Genomic DNA, 15,654 nt, shown 5'->3' on the forward strand with positions numbered 1-15,654 from the left:
ACACACACATATATATATATATATATATATATACTAAATGTGTAAAATCTCACCTTTATGATATCCTCCATTGTGTTTTTGTAATCATCAACCGCAACTAAGTATTGTGACTTTGGCTTGTGGTCAATGATATTTTGGATGATCCTTCATGAATACAAATCAAAGGGGTGTAAATGCCCAGTAATTTAGTATTCATAAAAAGCTTCACAATATTACTTACCCTGCCAGATCTTTGATGTGAATAGTGGGGATAATATTGGAGCCATCTCCAAAGATGGGCACCTGGGAGACTTCGCCCAACCATGACATCTACATAGAGCAACTATTTAGCTTCAACACTTTAATTAGCACAAAGTAATTACAAGTGTGATGCTTTTTAAAGTATGTGCATATGATTTACCTTAAAAAATAAATGGAAGATGTGTTCTCCCATTCCATACTGTAGCCCTGATGCAACAACATATGTAGAGAACTGGGAGCTTTTCTGAAAATCATTTATAAATAAATATGAACTTCACACTTTTAAAGTACTGCTCACTTGAAGTGTTGCAAACGTTATTAGCAACTATAAATAGTGTGTACAGCTGTTTAATATTACGTTGCTTTTCTAAAATGGAAAACTAAATATTCTTCTGCAAGGGGTTCTTGCTTACAGTTTTGCCTAATTTGACCACAAGTTTCTCCAAACCGATATGATCATGGAAGTTGGGGTGTGCTTTTCTTCTCCTGTAGTGCTCTTCTGTAAAAGGAATCTCTGGATAATCCTATAGTGGAGTTAAAAATATTCATTAATTCAACCTTTTAATCTTGTTTTGCATGGTGATCAATAGAGTACATATTTAATAACTTTAATTATTCATACTTTATCAGCTGGTTTAGTCATAGCCCACGTCATGATTGTTGACACCAGGATAAACATCTTGGGCCCAGGAAACTGGTCCATTTCTTCATGAAGAGCTGTGATTGGATGATAATTTAACTAGCATCTGCTCAGGAAAAAGATTTATAGCAAGAAATGGCACATGTATTTAATAAAAATGTGATACCTGAGACAGCCCACTGGGCTTCATCTATCTGATCAGCATTCTGAGTAATATCATAAATGACCACATCACATTTCAATAGATGATGTAGAAGGTCTTCTCGCTTCAAGTTCTGGTGGGGAGTAAAAGGGATTTGATGAAAAATACAATTGGCAACAACTTCTAAAATTCATATCTTCTGCATAATTCTGTGGGCTAGTTGTGATTTATTTACGCTGTACTCTTCAGTAATGAAACTGCACTTCTCCTCTGTTTGGCTGGAAACTGTTCCCACAATCTGGAAGGTTGCACCTTTGCGTTTTGGTTGCTCATCATGCAGCCTGTCGTCATCTTCCTCCACATCAGCCTCTCCAGGGTCCACAAGAGATGCACCAACCACACATGAGTCTAAAATCTAAAGACAGGAAAATAAGGGTAAACGAAATATACAGTAGTAACGTATGGACATAACTGCCCTGCAAGTTGACATTTAATTTCAAGCAGTGTCTAGATAATTATTAAGCTAAAACATGTGACCCATTTTTTTCTATATATAATATTGCAAAATAAATAAATAAATCTTACCCTTGCAATATTTTTCGATGTATATTTATCAATATCGTTAATAAAAACACGTCGGGCGTTTTGCGGTATCTCCTCAGTCTTGTCTGCCATTCTGTGTTGTTGTTGTTTTGTTGCTAGGAAACAGGTGCGTTCACGTGGTTCAACGTGCGTATATGACACTAAATACAAAGCTGATTTTGGAAGCGTTTACAACATAAGCCTCTATAAATAATACAAATCATTTACAAAAATAAAAAAATAAAAAAATAAGGTGGTGTCTAGATAACAAAATACGGACAAAATAATTAATATTTTTACACTTACAGTGATTGCATTATTTATGACCGTCTGTTTCAGGTAGAGTCTAGCTTTAGCCTTATATATAAAGTTACATTTATCATAATATTATGAGCTAACATAAATCACGTAAAACAACGCATAGAACATGGATATTTCTCAGTAGTCTAAATGTTGCTGTGCTGCTCCACAGACATGACATTACATACGTTTCTGATGGCAGATGGTTGTGTGTGATTGATCATGCTGGTCAGTTGTGGTCATTATCTGGTCCAAGCTTAGCTAGATTGATCATCTGGACTAACCGCTGATGGGGCAGAGACTTGGTAGACTTGGATCAAGCTGGTTAGAGCAGGTAGACTAACATTATTCAACAACATTATAACTTTTTCATTTTTTCCACATGAGAAATTTTCTCTAGGTTTGATGTTTTGTAATATAGGCCTATTTAAACTTCCTATCTTACTGTCACAATGTCTCAAATCATCATTACATAAAAATTACAAATATTGTTTCACTATACATTTACATTTAGGAGTGTGGTAAGACATTCATAATGAAGCTAAAAATATAAAGCATATATCAGTGCTTTATCATGAATATACTGTCGCAATTTTGTACAGCTCGCCCTACTTTAAATGACACACAATGCAAGACCTTTTTTACAGCTTAACAGTCATTTATTAGAAAAAATATAGATTCAAATTAAATTAACAACAAAAAAGTTCACAAAACTAACACTTTCTAGACATTTTAAATCAAACCAATGGTTTCAATTATTATTATAGTAATTAATATTATTATTAATGCACATTGGGTGTAGATGCAACTGAAACCTTAAAAATTAACAACTCGTTAAATCTCTTCATAATCACATTAGTCACACACCTGTTTGATTCAGTCTGCTTGCTTACAGTGTCACAACAATGGCAAACCAAAACCCATCAAGCTAAGGCCTCTATAGCAAAATTATCAAACTGTGCAAGTTCAAATGAACTAGTGCCCATGGCCGCCCATCCATGTCGTGGCTCCCAGAGCACTGCATTCTTCCACAGGGGATAGCCATCGAGATCTGCTGATGCATAGTTTCCCTAAAAACAAAGAATAAATGACAGATCAACTGAAGTACAAATCTGACAGTGTGGCAAAATGAGATTCAAGACACAATGGATAGAACTAAAATAAAGGGAAAACTCAGCAATAAATATATTTAGAAACATTTCCATATATAATTCAACAGACCTTGACTGTAAGGGTCAGTGTGTACCACACACGTGCTCTAGTTCCTGACATGCCCTCAGCAAGAACCGTCATTCCATCTGTTGGATCACAGGGCAAATATGACCTGGCTTAGTCAAACTTACAGCAGTAGGGGAAAAAAGAAAACAAAAAAAACAAGGCTTTTATTATTCAGATGCTTACTGAGGTCATTTGTGACTTTGTAGGTGCCATCTGCATAGACCCAGAGAAAGACTCCCCTTGTGCTTCGGACAACACCTCCACCTTTGTTCACTCTGACAGCAATGAAGACTCCCCCAGTGTGGACAGACTCCATGTATATGTCACATGACACCATCAGGTCTTGCCTGATAATCGTAAGTACATACAGCAGTTAACTGCATAGAATCTATTTACGTACAAGTACATGACCATTTAAAAGTTTTGTTGCTATTTTTTTTTAATGTTTTTGAAATAAGTCTCAGGCTTACTAGGGCTGCATTTACTTGATCAAAAATACAGAACAATTTGTGATATTATGAAATATTATTGCAATTTTAAACAACTGTTTCCATTTTAATATATTTTAAAATGTAACTTATTCTTGTGATGGCAAAGCTGAATTTTCAGCAGCCATTACTACAGTCTTCAGTGCCACATGATTCTTCAGAAATCATTCTAATATGCTGATTTGGTGCTCAAGAAACATTTCTTCTTATCATCAGTTTTGAAAAAAAAAAACTTTTGTGCTTCTTAACATTTCTTTGATTAGTAGAAAGTTCAAAAGAACAGCATTATAAATGTTTTTGTAACATTATAAATATTTTTACTGAATCCTTACTGAATTAAATTATTCATTTCTAACACCAAACCTTTAAATGGTAGTGTACATAATAGTTATAAAATCCTCACCATTGATAATCACCAATAACACTTATTGTCTGATCAGCATCTGCAACCCAGGTCACCGGACGCTGAGTGACCACCTGTCGCAGAGTGGAAACATGAGGTCCAGGATCCGTCTGGTTAGTGAAGTATTCAAAGACCCCCGTCTGATCTGCAAAGTTTGGAGCCTCTGAGAAATATGGATTTCCAGCTGGGAGACAGGAAGCCAAAGTTGTTAGATTTGCACACACTGTGTGAAAAGTATTAGAATAACTATTAAATGAGGGAAGAAAATGAAAATGAAGCTACTTACAGACATCAAAATCATCTTTGTATGATTTAGGAAAGGGAGCAGAGGGTGGAGGATCTGGGTAACTCCCTCTCTGACCGTTTCGTACAGTAGTAAATGTATATACCTCATCAACATCAAGCTCTATGCTGAAAGACCCTTCAGTTACCTACAGCATTCACAGTTTACACAGAGATATTACATTAGATTTCAAATAACAAGTAAATAATTATTAGAATAATCAATTTATTGAACCTATTTATATTTTTTTGGAACCCAGACAATGCCAAAATACTTTCTTAAATTAAGTCTTTTTGGTAACACTTTATTTTAAGGTGTCCTTGTTACACGTTACATGTACTTAGTATTATAATAACAATTAATTATGCATAATTACATGCAAGTAACACTAAGCCAAACCCTAATCCTAACCCTATAGTAAGTACATGTAGTTAATTACACTGTAACAAGGACACCTTAAAATAAAGTGTAACCGTCTTTTTTAAAGAGATTATATCATGAATATCTTGATTTTATGTATATACTTACTTTAATAGGCTTGATATTTTGGAAGAGGACTGTCTTGTTTGTCTTGAAATCAAACTTTGAATGCCACACCTGCAGCTCACTGATTGAAGCCTGTAAAAAAAAAAGTTATTCCAAATAATTATGTACATTTCAAGTCATTTTATCCATTATAAACCCTTTAAACAACAAAAAAGAGGGGGGAAAAAAAGTCCACGTACAAAAGTCCCTTTCAGATGGAAGGTTACATTCTGTGCAGTGACATCATATGAAGGCAGGGGAGGTCTTATACACACAGAGTGATCATGGGTCTAAAAAATAAAATAAATGATGTGTTTTCATACAAATACAAAGACCATTAAGAGGATATATGTACACTACTGTTCAAAAGTTTTTTTTTTATGCTTTTATTCATCAAGGATACATTATATTGATCAAAAGAGACAATATTTCTACTTCAAATAAATGCTATTCTCACCAGCCTTGGCATAAAATACTTCTTTCAAAAATATATTAAAAACATTAAAAAAAATAAAATAAATAAATAATTGCGACCCTTAACTTTTGAACGGTAGTGCATGCTATGCTAATTGTGTGGAAAATCAATTTCAAAAGTCTCACCATAGTTTCAGTGATTATTGTTAGATTTCCTCTTTCATCAGTTAATGCAACATAACTTCCGCCATGTGTGAAGTGTCCCACTGTCTGCAGGTATGTCCAGCCAGGTTCCGTAAACTGGGTAGTGTGGGCTTATAGAATTTTATGAATCAAATACGTTGATAGTTATATCACACATTATTTATATGATGCATATAATATTTATGCATATATAGAGTATATAAAAATGCATTACCTGTTATCCAAATAGGGGACTCGACAACATAATTTCCACTCCATGGCTCTTTTGCAGTCATTAGTCCATCCCTTTCAAAGGGAAGGTCCTCATAATAACTAGAAACAAGGTTCCAAGATATGGTCCTAAAAGCAAACACAAACCGCTTTTCTCATCATTGAATATACACGTTTATATGTCTGAATGTTTATATGTGTGATATTTATCCTTATATACTGGGAAATGCTACATGATTTGGATAATATCAGAGGTGTCATACGCTGTCATTTTCCCATTGACATAGTTCTGGTTGAGAATTCGGGCCCAGCAGCCTCCGCCAACATTGTCATTAAAGGTACTGTAGTCTTCAGAGGACCACAGTTTCTTGCCAGTCTTTAGGGCCTCAGGCACTGTGTTGGTGCCAGGATAATGAACCCTGTCAGTCAAACCATTCCAACATCAGGATCTCACATCACCACACTTTAAACATATCTACATGTCATGCTAGTGTATTTTTTCTAGGGCTGCACGATAAATCGCATGCGATATTTAACGCGCATCTTGTCAGAAAGCTGGTTCTGTAATCAGCGGTAAATCTCTATCACGTGCGGGCTTTCACATTGAGCAGCATTAACTACACAGAGCCGTTGTTCACTGACGAGCTGCGCAAAACCACATTCATATTCGCGCAATTTTTTGCGCAGCTCGTCAGTGAACAACGGCTCTGTGTAGTTAATGCTGCTCAATGTGAAAGCACGCACGTGATGGAGATTTACCGCTGATTACAGAACCGGCTTTACTGACAAGATGCGCGTTAAATATCGCATGCGATTTATCGTGCAGCCCTAATTTTTTCCCATTAATACATATTTAAAAACAGGATGTGTACATTTTAATAAGGAATCAAAAAGATTTACCCTAAAATTTCAACAGCATCCTGTAGCTCTTTGTCAGCAATTACAACAGAGCTGATCGGCTCCCAGAGGTTATCACTGGCAATGATTTTAACTCTCTCCAGACCACTTTTATCCAGTGTATATCGCAAAAGCTAGCAAACATTGCAGAGAAAGAAAATATACAAGGCCATTTTTGACCCAAACTTAAGTTTCACATGCTGTATATGCATAAAAAAATAAAATTAAAATAAAAACCCTGATGTAACGGGCAAATGTAAAAGCATTTTTTTTTTGTTGCAACAAACCAATGTAACAATAAAACAGACACCATTTCACTTTTCAAAATTTTAGGGTCGGTAAGATTTTTAAATGTCAAGGTTCTATTTATTTTATCAAATATACACAGTAATACTGTGAAAGATTAAAAAAACATTATTATGAAAGATGAGACTCTGACAGTACTCACCTTTATGTACTTACTGTTAAAACTCCTTTCATTCCATATCTGTGCGATAAATAATTAATCAGATGTTCAGATTAATGAGGAATATGGCCACAGAAAAACAGAGTATATTGAAATAGATGAGATGCATTCACCCCAACATAATCAATGTCCAAGTCATGGTACTGCTTGGCCCCAAGAATCCAGGACACCACATAAGAAGCAGTGATATCAGGGAAACTATATGGCCAGTTTTCACCATTTCCAACCCATCCCGGAAAAGCCCATGGTAGACCTGTTGAAAATAAATTATTAAAGGTGAAAACTACTAATTACAGTTTGGGATTGAATGCATAAGTACAAGAGCATTGTAAGTACTTTTGCATGTTTGCCCTGTTTGATCCATTTGTTAGATGTTCATTTTTATTTTATTTATTTATTGTATTTTTTTTACCTATGAGGGTGATGTTTGGATTCCTCTTCTTGGCTTCCTTCATAAGCCACCATTCATATCCTCTAAAATAATTCTCATCATCTTCATAGTGCATGTGTGAGGGCTCAGTTCCATCTGTAAATGATTAACGTTACATTAAATGGGTCATATGGATAAACATTCACTGTACATACGTTTTAAAAGTGAAAGTGCTCTATACCTGTAGTCTGAGCATCGCCTCCAATTTCAACCTTCAGGATTTGTAATGAGGCTCCAAATGTAGGCTGTTAAATACAAATTGACATGTATACAGTCTATAATGTAAATACATAATCTTACATAAACATAGTCTGATCAGATTCCTTTCTAAGCAAAGCAAACACACCTTGAATAGATAGTCTAGAATCTGACTCCTATATGGTTCAGCATAATTGACGAGCAAACGCGAGGTCGCCTGTAAAAACATTTATAACACACTGGCTGTTATTGTTATGCAGACGTTAGCGTTTTCTGTAAACTAAGCCCTTCAGAAAAAGGAAGCGCACTAAAGTAAAACACTCACCCCACCACCGCTTAAACCACCAATGCCATCAAACGATCGTCCTAATCCAGTTTTATCATCCAAATCGTAGTCCTCACCTAAACAAATACTGATACAGAGAAAAATACTCAAAAACACACAACACTGATTTCCTATGTTCATTCTAACTTGTGCGTTCCTCCAACATTATCAGCTGACTTGCATGTTCCGCAATAGGCGGTGCTATGATGAACCTAACCACGCCCCTCACAAGCGTCTCCAGTCAGAGTGGATACGCGTCAACTACAGGGGGCGTGGTTTATTTTGGGTGCGAAACAAATAGCCTACTCACTGGTTACCACAGTAAAAATATTTTAATGTCAGTCTGACATCTTTTCTGTGCTCACATTGGTGCTTATTTTTCTTTTTTATTCTCTGTTTATGCGGTTATGTATTCCTAGCACATTTTTTCCTTTGGGTGTCACCTTTCTGTACTCCTACATGGATACAGCTCTGAAAGACCGACCCTTATCTCCTCCTTTGACTCTGTGGAGCACAATTGAATGTGGACAATAGCAAAAGGCTATGTATAGAGATGTCATACAAACTCCCTCCTATATTTTTATTATAGTATATGCATATGAGTAATCTGTTTGACTTGTTGTTAAATGACATTGTATTGGGAGACTATAGGAAGTGCATAGGAGTCCATACAAGAGCCTATGACTTGGTTCAGGGATCTGGTCATGTACCTCTTGTTTTCCCTACAGAGCATAAGATGTGACTGGAATATCGTTAGAATGGATGGTTGGATGCATAGAGAATTGCAAGAGGTGTGCTGTATGCTTTTCTTGGATTGTTTAAGCACTGGTATTCTTGATTCTGATTGGTCAATGGCAGTGTTCAGCGGTATTTCCAAATATTTACGGTCATCCATGGCAACGCTGTACATATATCATGGTGTGTTCATGTCCTCCTGGGAAGTTCATATTTATGAGTTGAGAATTATGACATCAGGTGCGTTCAAGTCATTAGTGTTATTTTAGTATAATTGCAATTGTTTTTTTGCTAGTATTTTGAATTAGATTGTATTTGTATATTTTCTGCTTTCATGTTAATTTTAGTAATTTTTGTCAATTTTCTTAGCGTCTGTTGTTTTTAAATATGTAAATATATAGTTTTTGTTATTTTTTACTTGGTTTCCGTTTTTAGTTCAAGTTTTTTATGCTTTTATTTTAGTTCATTTAATATTTAGTTCATTTCAAGTAATTTTTTTTATGGTTTTATAGCTATTTTTCTAACTATTACAACCCAGAACAAGAATTTTTTTATGTTTTTATTCCATTTATGAAGTTAAATAATTACTATTGTGTTGTATTGTACAGTACTATTGTGTTTTGTGCATACAACGTAGTTGTTTTATTGTAAAATAAAAATAAAAAATTAAATTCAATAATTTTACCATCAATACAGACACTGCAGTTTGCGTCCACATTTTCTCACTGACATTCTCCCAACTTGGAAACTCGGGGCTTTAAAAATTTTTACGTGTTTGTTGTGTTGCTAGAATGATTGTTTTGTGCATTTCGGCTGTGTAGTAATGCTGTCAGCTGGTCATTATCGCAAAATAAACCCTGACAGTGTCATCAGAACCCTGACATGAAGCGGAGGAGTAGGCTACATTTATTTTATTAGTTATATCATGCATAGACACCAAGCTCAATCTGATGTTGTTCTGTGTCGTTTAATGTCTTTAAGCTTGGGGGAGGTTTAATATACAGTGGGTACGGAAAGTATTCAGACCCCCTTAAATTTTTCACTCTTTGTTATATTGCAGCCATTTGCTAAAATCATTTAAGTAAATTTTTTTTCCTCATTAATGTACACACAGCACCCCATATTGACAGAAAAACACAGAATTGTTGACATCTTTGCAGATTTATTAAAAAAGAAAAACTGAAAAATGCTCAGTATTTAGTAGAAGCACCCTTTTGATCTAATACAGCCATGAGTCTTTTTGGGAAAGATGCAACAAGTTATTCACACCTGGATTTGGGGATCCTCTGCCATTCCTCCTTGCAAATCCTCTCCAGTACATTAATGAGGAAACAAAATTAACTTAAATGATTTTAGCAAATGGCTGCAATATAACAAAGAGTGAAAAATTTAAGGGGGTCTGAATACTTTCCGTACCCACTGTATGGCAGATAGAAGATTCCTCAGACATGTCCCAACCTTCTTTACATCATGGTTCAAATGGTTACTGTGATAATCTTCTTACCACCACATTGTATCCATGTTTGTGAAAACATTTCAATGTCCTGAAATGAATGAATCCGCTCCCTTGCCTTCCAGAAGCAATCACTTAAAGCGTAGGCCATGTATTTCATTGGTCGGGCTGTGGAAAACACAAAGACTACAAAAAAGGACATTCATCTTGATTAAATATACATTGGCAGCGGGTCAGGGCTGCAGAAGGGATTCAGATTTAAACTGCACTGCTATAGAAATTAATTTGATAGCTTCTGGTGTTTATGTGAGTTTTTGTATGGGGTGTGTACATGTTGTGTGTGTGTTTATGTATTTCATTGAAGAATAGTCATGACTTCTTTCATTAGTGAAGTGGACCTGACTGCATTCATTTCTGTGTAAGGCCGACAACCTTGAGTGTTTATGACTCTGGAGGCACTATCAAACCACAAACCTCACTTCCTCTTTTCACTCATTGCCTCACAGTTTTCACTCTGTGTGCTTTAAAAACCTAAGTTAGTTCATTTTAGCAGACATCTTGTTTGTTGTTTTGAAAACTAACTTTTATAAAAGCTATTAATTAAGGTACTAAGATGATTTAGTTAGCGCCAACATTGACTGTGATTTAATCATTTATTTGTTTATCTATTTATTTTCTGGAAGCAAGTACATTTCTTTGTAGATTTTTGCTTCAAAAGCTATTGCACATTTCTACTGTTGTGGCCCAAGGGGGCAAGTTGTTGCATTATAGCTGTCACAATGGAAACAACTATTAAACATACAATTATAGAATATGTAGCTCGGTTGAAACACTTATGAAACAAAACAATTCATGGAAAATTAAAAATGGGACATGTAACCGCAAAATCAGAAACCATTGTTTTGGAATTGCATTCAATTAAATAATTTGTATAAAATTACAACAAATGAAATGTCTGTGACAACTTGCCCCAATAAAATTGTAACAAATAGCCCTATCATTTATGAAACATAGCCTTGACTATTTTCAGGAAGTTTCTTTAAGTAAGTTTCAGTAAGTTTTTTTTATTTTTTTTATGTTTTTGAAAAAACATTGGTGCTCACCAAGGCTGAATTTATTTGATCAAAAACAGTAATATTTTGAAATATTATTTAAATATGTGTTTTATATTTTAATTTTATTTATTTCTGTGATGGCAAAGCTCAATTCTCACATGATCCCTCTCATAATCTCTCTCTCTCTCTCTCTCTCTCTCGCTCTCTCTCTCTCTTTTGGAACAGTAGTGGACAACTCTTTATAATGGTGTTGAAATTATTATTTTTTTTTTTAAATGTGGGGAAATCTTTAATCTTTGTTTAATTAACATAATCAACATATTAATGGCCTTGATCTTGATGTGCCAAAGACCATCTTGGCACATATTTGCAAAATAATTGATTTTCAGGCTTTTGGATGGCATTATAGTTTTGCTTTTCCGAAGACATGAACTGTGATGGATCGTTTTCCTCTGAAAATTGCTTGAACTTAAAGTTCCACCTCCAGCCTTCTGCCAAAAGGGATATTCCATCAGAATATCCCTCAATGATCATGATTACATAAATGATTGTATAACCCAGTGCGATTATATAAGCGTGCCATATCGAATAATCTGAGTTAATGTGATCATTTTAATTTAGGAGGAAACTATGAAATTATGTATCTTTTAAAGCACTTTTGGCTTTAAACAGGTACCAGCTTCTACCTGCTTCAACTTTTAAAGTATTATAGAATGTATGAATTTTGTAATGTACCATAAGAATTCCATATGGTATAAAGACTAATCATTACATCAGTATTTCAGATTAAGCTCAGAGAGTAAAACTCCCTTATGTAACGCTTGAATGCACAGCACAGAATGCAATACATATTTGTATCAACAGATCGTTTTATGAGAGGCAGACTTCCAATTTACAGATGGCTTATGGAAAACGAATGCAAGTTTTTCTATCAATAAATTATGATACCTGGATAAAGAGAGATGAGCATAAGACCTGGCCAGGCTGGAGTGTTTACTATAGACAGGATTAACCACCCATCACCAGTCATTTATCGGCCCTTTAGGATCTCAAAGAGGATCATTAAAAGAAAACAGCATGGCTTGGCATGGCCTTGTATTGGCATTTCCTATTTAACAATAATCTATATGCTTATCTGTGCTCCCTCGTGACCTTAACATGTCGTGAATCCAAAGGAGGTGTATTGACCTGTGCTGTAAGGAGAAATACAAGCTGTTAATCCTCTCTTTCACTTTCTCTTTTTTGAGCAGTGAGGTTTGGGTTTAAACTAAAATAATAGACTAAGTTAAGAAGAGATAAACAAATATACTGTAAAATACAGCAAAAATGCAAGCATCTTTCTTTACAGAACAGCCTGTACATTTTACAGTTTAAAACAGTTTTAATTTACAAAAATGGAAAAAAAAAAGTTTTGAGCTTGAGCTAAAATACTGGACTAAGTTACACATAAATAAACAAATACACAGTTTAAAAAAAAAATCTTCTGTTTTTACAGAATAAAACTGGCAGCTGTGCTTGCCAGAATACAGTAATTCTGTAAAAAAAAAAAAAAAAATACAGCAAAAATGCCAGCAACTTTACAGAACAACCTGTACATTTTACAGTTTAAAACTGTTGTAATTTACAAAAAAAAAAAAAAAGGAAAACAATGTTTGAGTTTGTGCTAAAATATTAGAATAAGTTATGCATAGATGAACAAATCCTGTGGTTTAAAAAAGGCAAAAATGGGAAAATAAATAAACCAGTAAATTCAACAGCCCTTTTTTTGGCAAATTAGCTTAACCTGCTGTTATTGAACTCTGTTTTGAACCTATACTGAGAGCAGTCATACTGTAATAACACTGGAGATAAAGAGAATAAAGAAGGTTATCAAAAGTAGCTATTCCACATAAGTATATTTAAGTAGCTATTCCGAAGTAAAATCTAATACATAGAAAGTGTGTAGTGTCATGCACACAAATACAAAACACCCTCATGGTAACTCATATGACACTAAAATAATGCAATAAACCTTAGTGTAACAATGTATATAATTAATATGAAGCTGTTATTTCGATGAAAAACCAAATGTGAATTGTCACATGTGAAGCATTGCATCTTCTCATTGTAAATTCTAAGATGACTTGTTATTTTGACAGTCAAAAGGTGTACATTTAACAGTATGTTACTGTAAATTTACATTAAATGTCCACCGCATATATATATATATAGTAAGGGAGCTTACTGTTAACCACCTACAGGTTTTTACCACAGCATTTTTGTTAATTACATTTTCCGCAGTGTGTATCAGCTCAATCCATTGACAGGCACGCTGGGCATTTCCTAACCTTTACATCATAGGGTTGTTGTGATTGCTGCTTGACGAGGCTGTTTTGTAGGCTAAGACATTGAGAAATAAATAGTGGCACGGCACCACAGGAGGCAGCCAAAAACACCAAACTGCCATTCGATTTCCTCTTATTTTTGTTGTAACGTGTTTCAGGAAACGAGGCAGATGATGCCTCAGGGACACCAGCGTCTAAAAGTGTAGATATGGCCAGTGACAGAGCAGCACAGACACTATTCAACCTCAACCCAGGGGTGTAAACACACTATGTGCCCCTGGACATAAAGTCTCGCCACACTCCGTATCTAGAAAAATGATGAAATATTATCTGTCAGGTGTTCAAGGGGACAGAAGAGTCTGTGTGGATATCAGGTTAGAAGTGGTTTCTTCATTGTAGCGCTGGAGTCTGCCGAGAATCAGACCTCTCAGTCATACACACAATTTGTCACGGTAACACCAGGAAATGTGAATTTGATTGACATCGCTGAACCGTGCTTATGACAAGGACGATTACAACTGACGTATGATTGGCAGTTTACACGGATGTGTCATTCATCCGCAATAATTGAAAATAACAAAAACAAATAAACGGGAAACAGTGCGACGCCGCATGCTGTGCAGCAAGAATAAGATTTGAGAAAGACATTTAATGTGTATGCAAATGCACATGAAAAACACATGCAATAGTATCAGTGACATTATGTGTGTATTCATATTGACAATGACTTCTTGATGAATATGTTTCTAATTTTATGTTTAATTTTATATTTAATCAATAATTTTATAGTTTTGTGGGTTTTAAAGTCAAAATTGTTGTGGTGTAACTGCCCAGAGACTGTAACTTAAGAGAAAGAAAGTCTCATAAAATACCTTTTTTTTTTTTTATTGTAAACATTTATTCGGTTTTTTTTTTATCATGAATATTGTGGTCAAGAATATTATGAAGAATGTTTTTTTTTTTTACTTTTATGTTTTAAATAAGTTATACATATTTGTTATGTTCTATTATGATATTATGTGCACTGAAATCTATTCAAGGTGTATGAAAATATATTTGATAAATATTTACTTTATGGTTACACCAGTTTTTGAGCCTTTAAAACATTTGTTTTTGTTACTACTTTAAACATATTTAAAACTACTGTAAACATAATTTAAATACTATAGTATATACATATTTAAATATTAAAATGAATGCAGAGATTCTTAACTAATCTCATTTTTGTATTTTATTTTATTTTTTTAATAAATGTGTCTCCTTTTCAACATCTCAGACACCCAATATAGTGTAATGCTATATGTGACCCTGGACCACAAAACCAGTCATAAGTAGCACGGGTATATTTGTAGCAATAGCCAACAATACAGTGTATAGATCAAAATTATAGATTTTTCTTTTATGCCAAAAAATCATTAGGATATTAAGTAAAGTTTACATTTTTCCATTGTAAATTATAAGGTGACTTGTTTTTATTTCCAAAAACTGTACATTTAATAGTATTTTACTGCAAATTATATTAAATGTCCTGATAGATTTATTAAGTTTGTTTGTTTGTTTGTTTTAAATATGTTATGGATACTGTTAGGTTCTTTATCTATTATGAAATTATGAAGAACATTTTTACCTTTATCATTTTTGTGACAATGTAGCAATGTTCCAATCCTCCTATCCAGCTTGAACAATGGATATGGTAAAAAAAAAAATTTTCAATGCAGCTTCTTACAGAGCTGTATTACTGATACAGTATGAGACTGTGAGATCATAACAGTAGTGAGCTTAATTCGTCCCCTACAATGAGCAGAGCTGTTGATGAGATCAAATCATCAGAGCTGCTTTCTTTAAATTGCATTACGAATCAGTGTGAGACAGGCTGATGAATCAATGCCGCTACCAAAACAATATTATCACATTGGCTTGTTGGCCATTTTAAAACTATGTCATTTATCTTGCTAAAAGTATTGACTGTCACATAAGTTTTTTTTTCATCTACATGTGATCAGAAAAAAATAAAATGAACAAACATGCAAACAAACTGACAACAGTGTTTTCAAATTACAGTAACTGAAGATTAAGGAATATAGTTCGGAGTGTATGAAATGGCTTGACAAGCCATTTCATT

General features: G+C 34.3%; 2 protein-coding genes across 2 annotated transcripts in view; both read right to left on the reverse strand.

Moving 5' to 3' along the window:
* Window positions 1-1,697, reverse strand: part of LOC107750871 (adenylate kinase 7-like) — a 5,590-nt gene extending 3,893 nt beyond the window's left edge. The window contains exons 1-8 of the mRNA XM_016566437.1: window positions 1,608-1,697; window positions 1,258-1,437; window positions 1,047-1,155; window positions 863-957; window positions 654-764; window positions 401-484; window positions 221-309; window positions 54-144 (exon numbers count right to left, since the gene is read on the reverse strand). Coding sequence (XP_016421923.1) covers window positions 54-144; window positions 221-309; window positions 401-484; window positions 654-764; window positions 863-957; window positions 1,047-1,155; window positions 1,258-1,437; window positions 1,608-1,697 — 849 coding nt within the window. The remainder of the gene's footprint in view (window positions 1-53; window positions 145-220; window positions 310-400; window positions 485-653; window positions 765-862; window positions 958-1,046; window positions 1,156-1,257; window positions 1,438-1,607) is intronic.
* A 996-nt stretch (window positions 1,698-2,693) lies between these two features.
* Window positions 2,694-8,157, reverse strand: galcb (galactosylceramidase b). The gene is made up of 17 exons (XM_016566441.1): window positions 7,966-8,157; window positions 7,789-7,857; window positions 7,624-7,687; window positions 7,425-7,538; window positions 7,126-7,265; window positions 6,995-7,033; window positions 6,550-6,680; window positions 5,913-6,068; window positions 5,654-5,778; window positions 5,422-5,549; window positions 5,022-5,111; window positions 4,825-4,914; window positions 4,300-4,444; window positions 4,014-4,197; window positions 3,306-3,469; window positions 3,126-3,202; window positions 2,694-2,974 (listed from the first exon to the last, which is right to left on the reverse strand). Exons 1-17 carry the CDS (start codon window positions 8,104-8,106, stop codon window positions 2,828-2,830), a joined length of 2,004 nt encoding a protein of 667 aa, XP_016421927.1. The 5' UTR covers window positions 8,107-8,157; the 3' UTR covers window positions 2,694-2,827.
* Between the last annotated feature and the right edge of the window lie 7,497 nt (window positions 8,158-15,654).

The sequence above is a fragment of the Sinocyclocheilus rhinocerous genome, unplaced genomic scaffold (genome assembly GCF_001515625.1).
Source record: "Sinocyclocheilus rhinocerous isolate Xijiao unplaced genomic scaffold, SAMN03320098_v1.1 scaffold392, whole genome shotgun sequence".
Taxonomy (NCBI): domain Eukaryota; kingdom Metazoa; phylum Chordata; class Actinopteri; order Cypriniformes; family Cyprinidae; genus Sinocyclocheilus; species Sinocyclocheilus rhinocerous.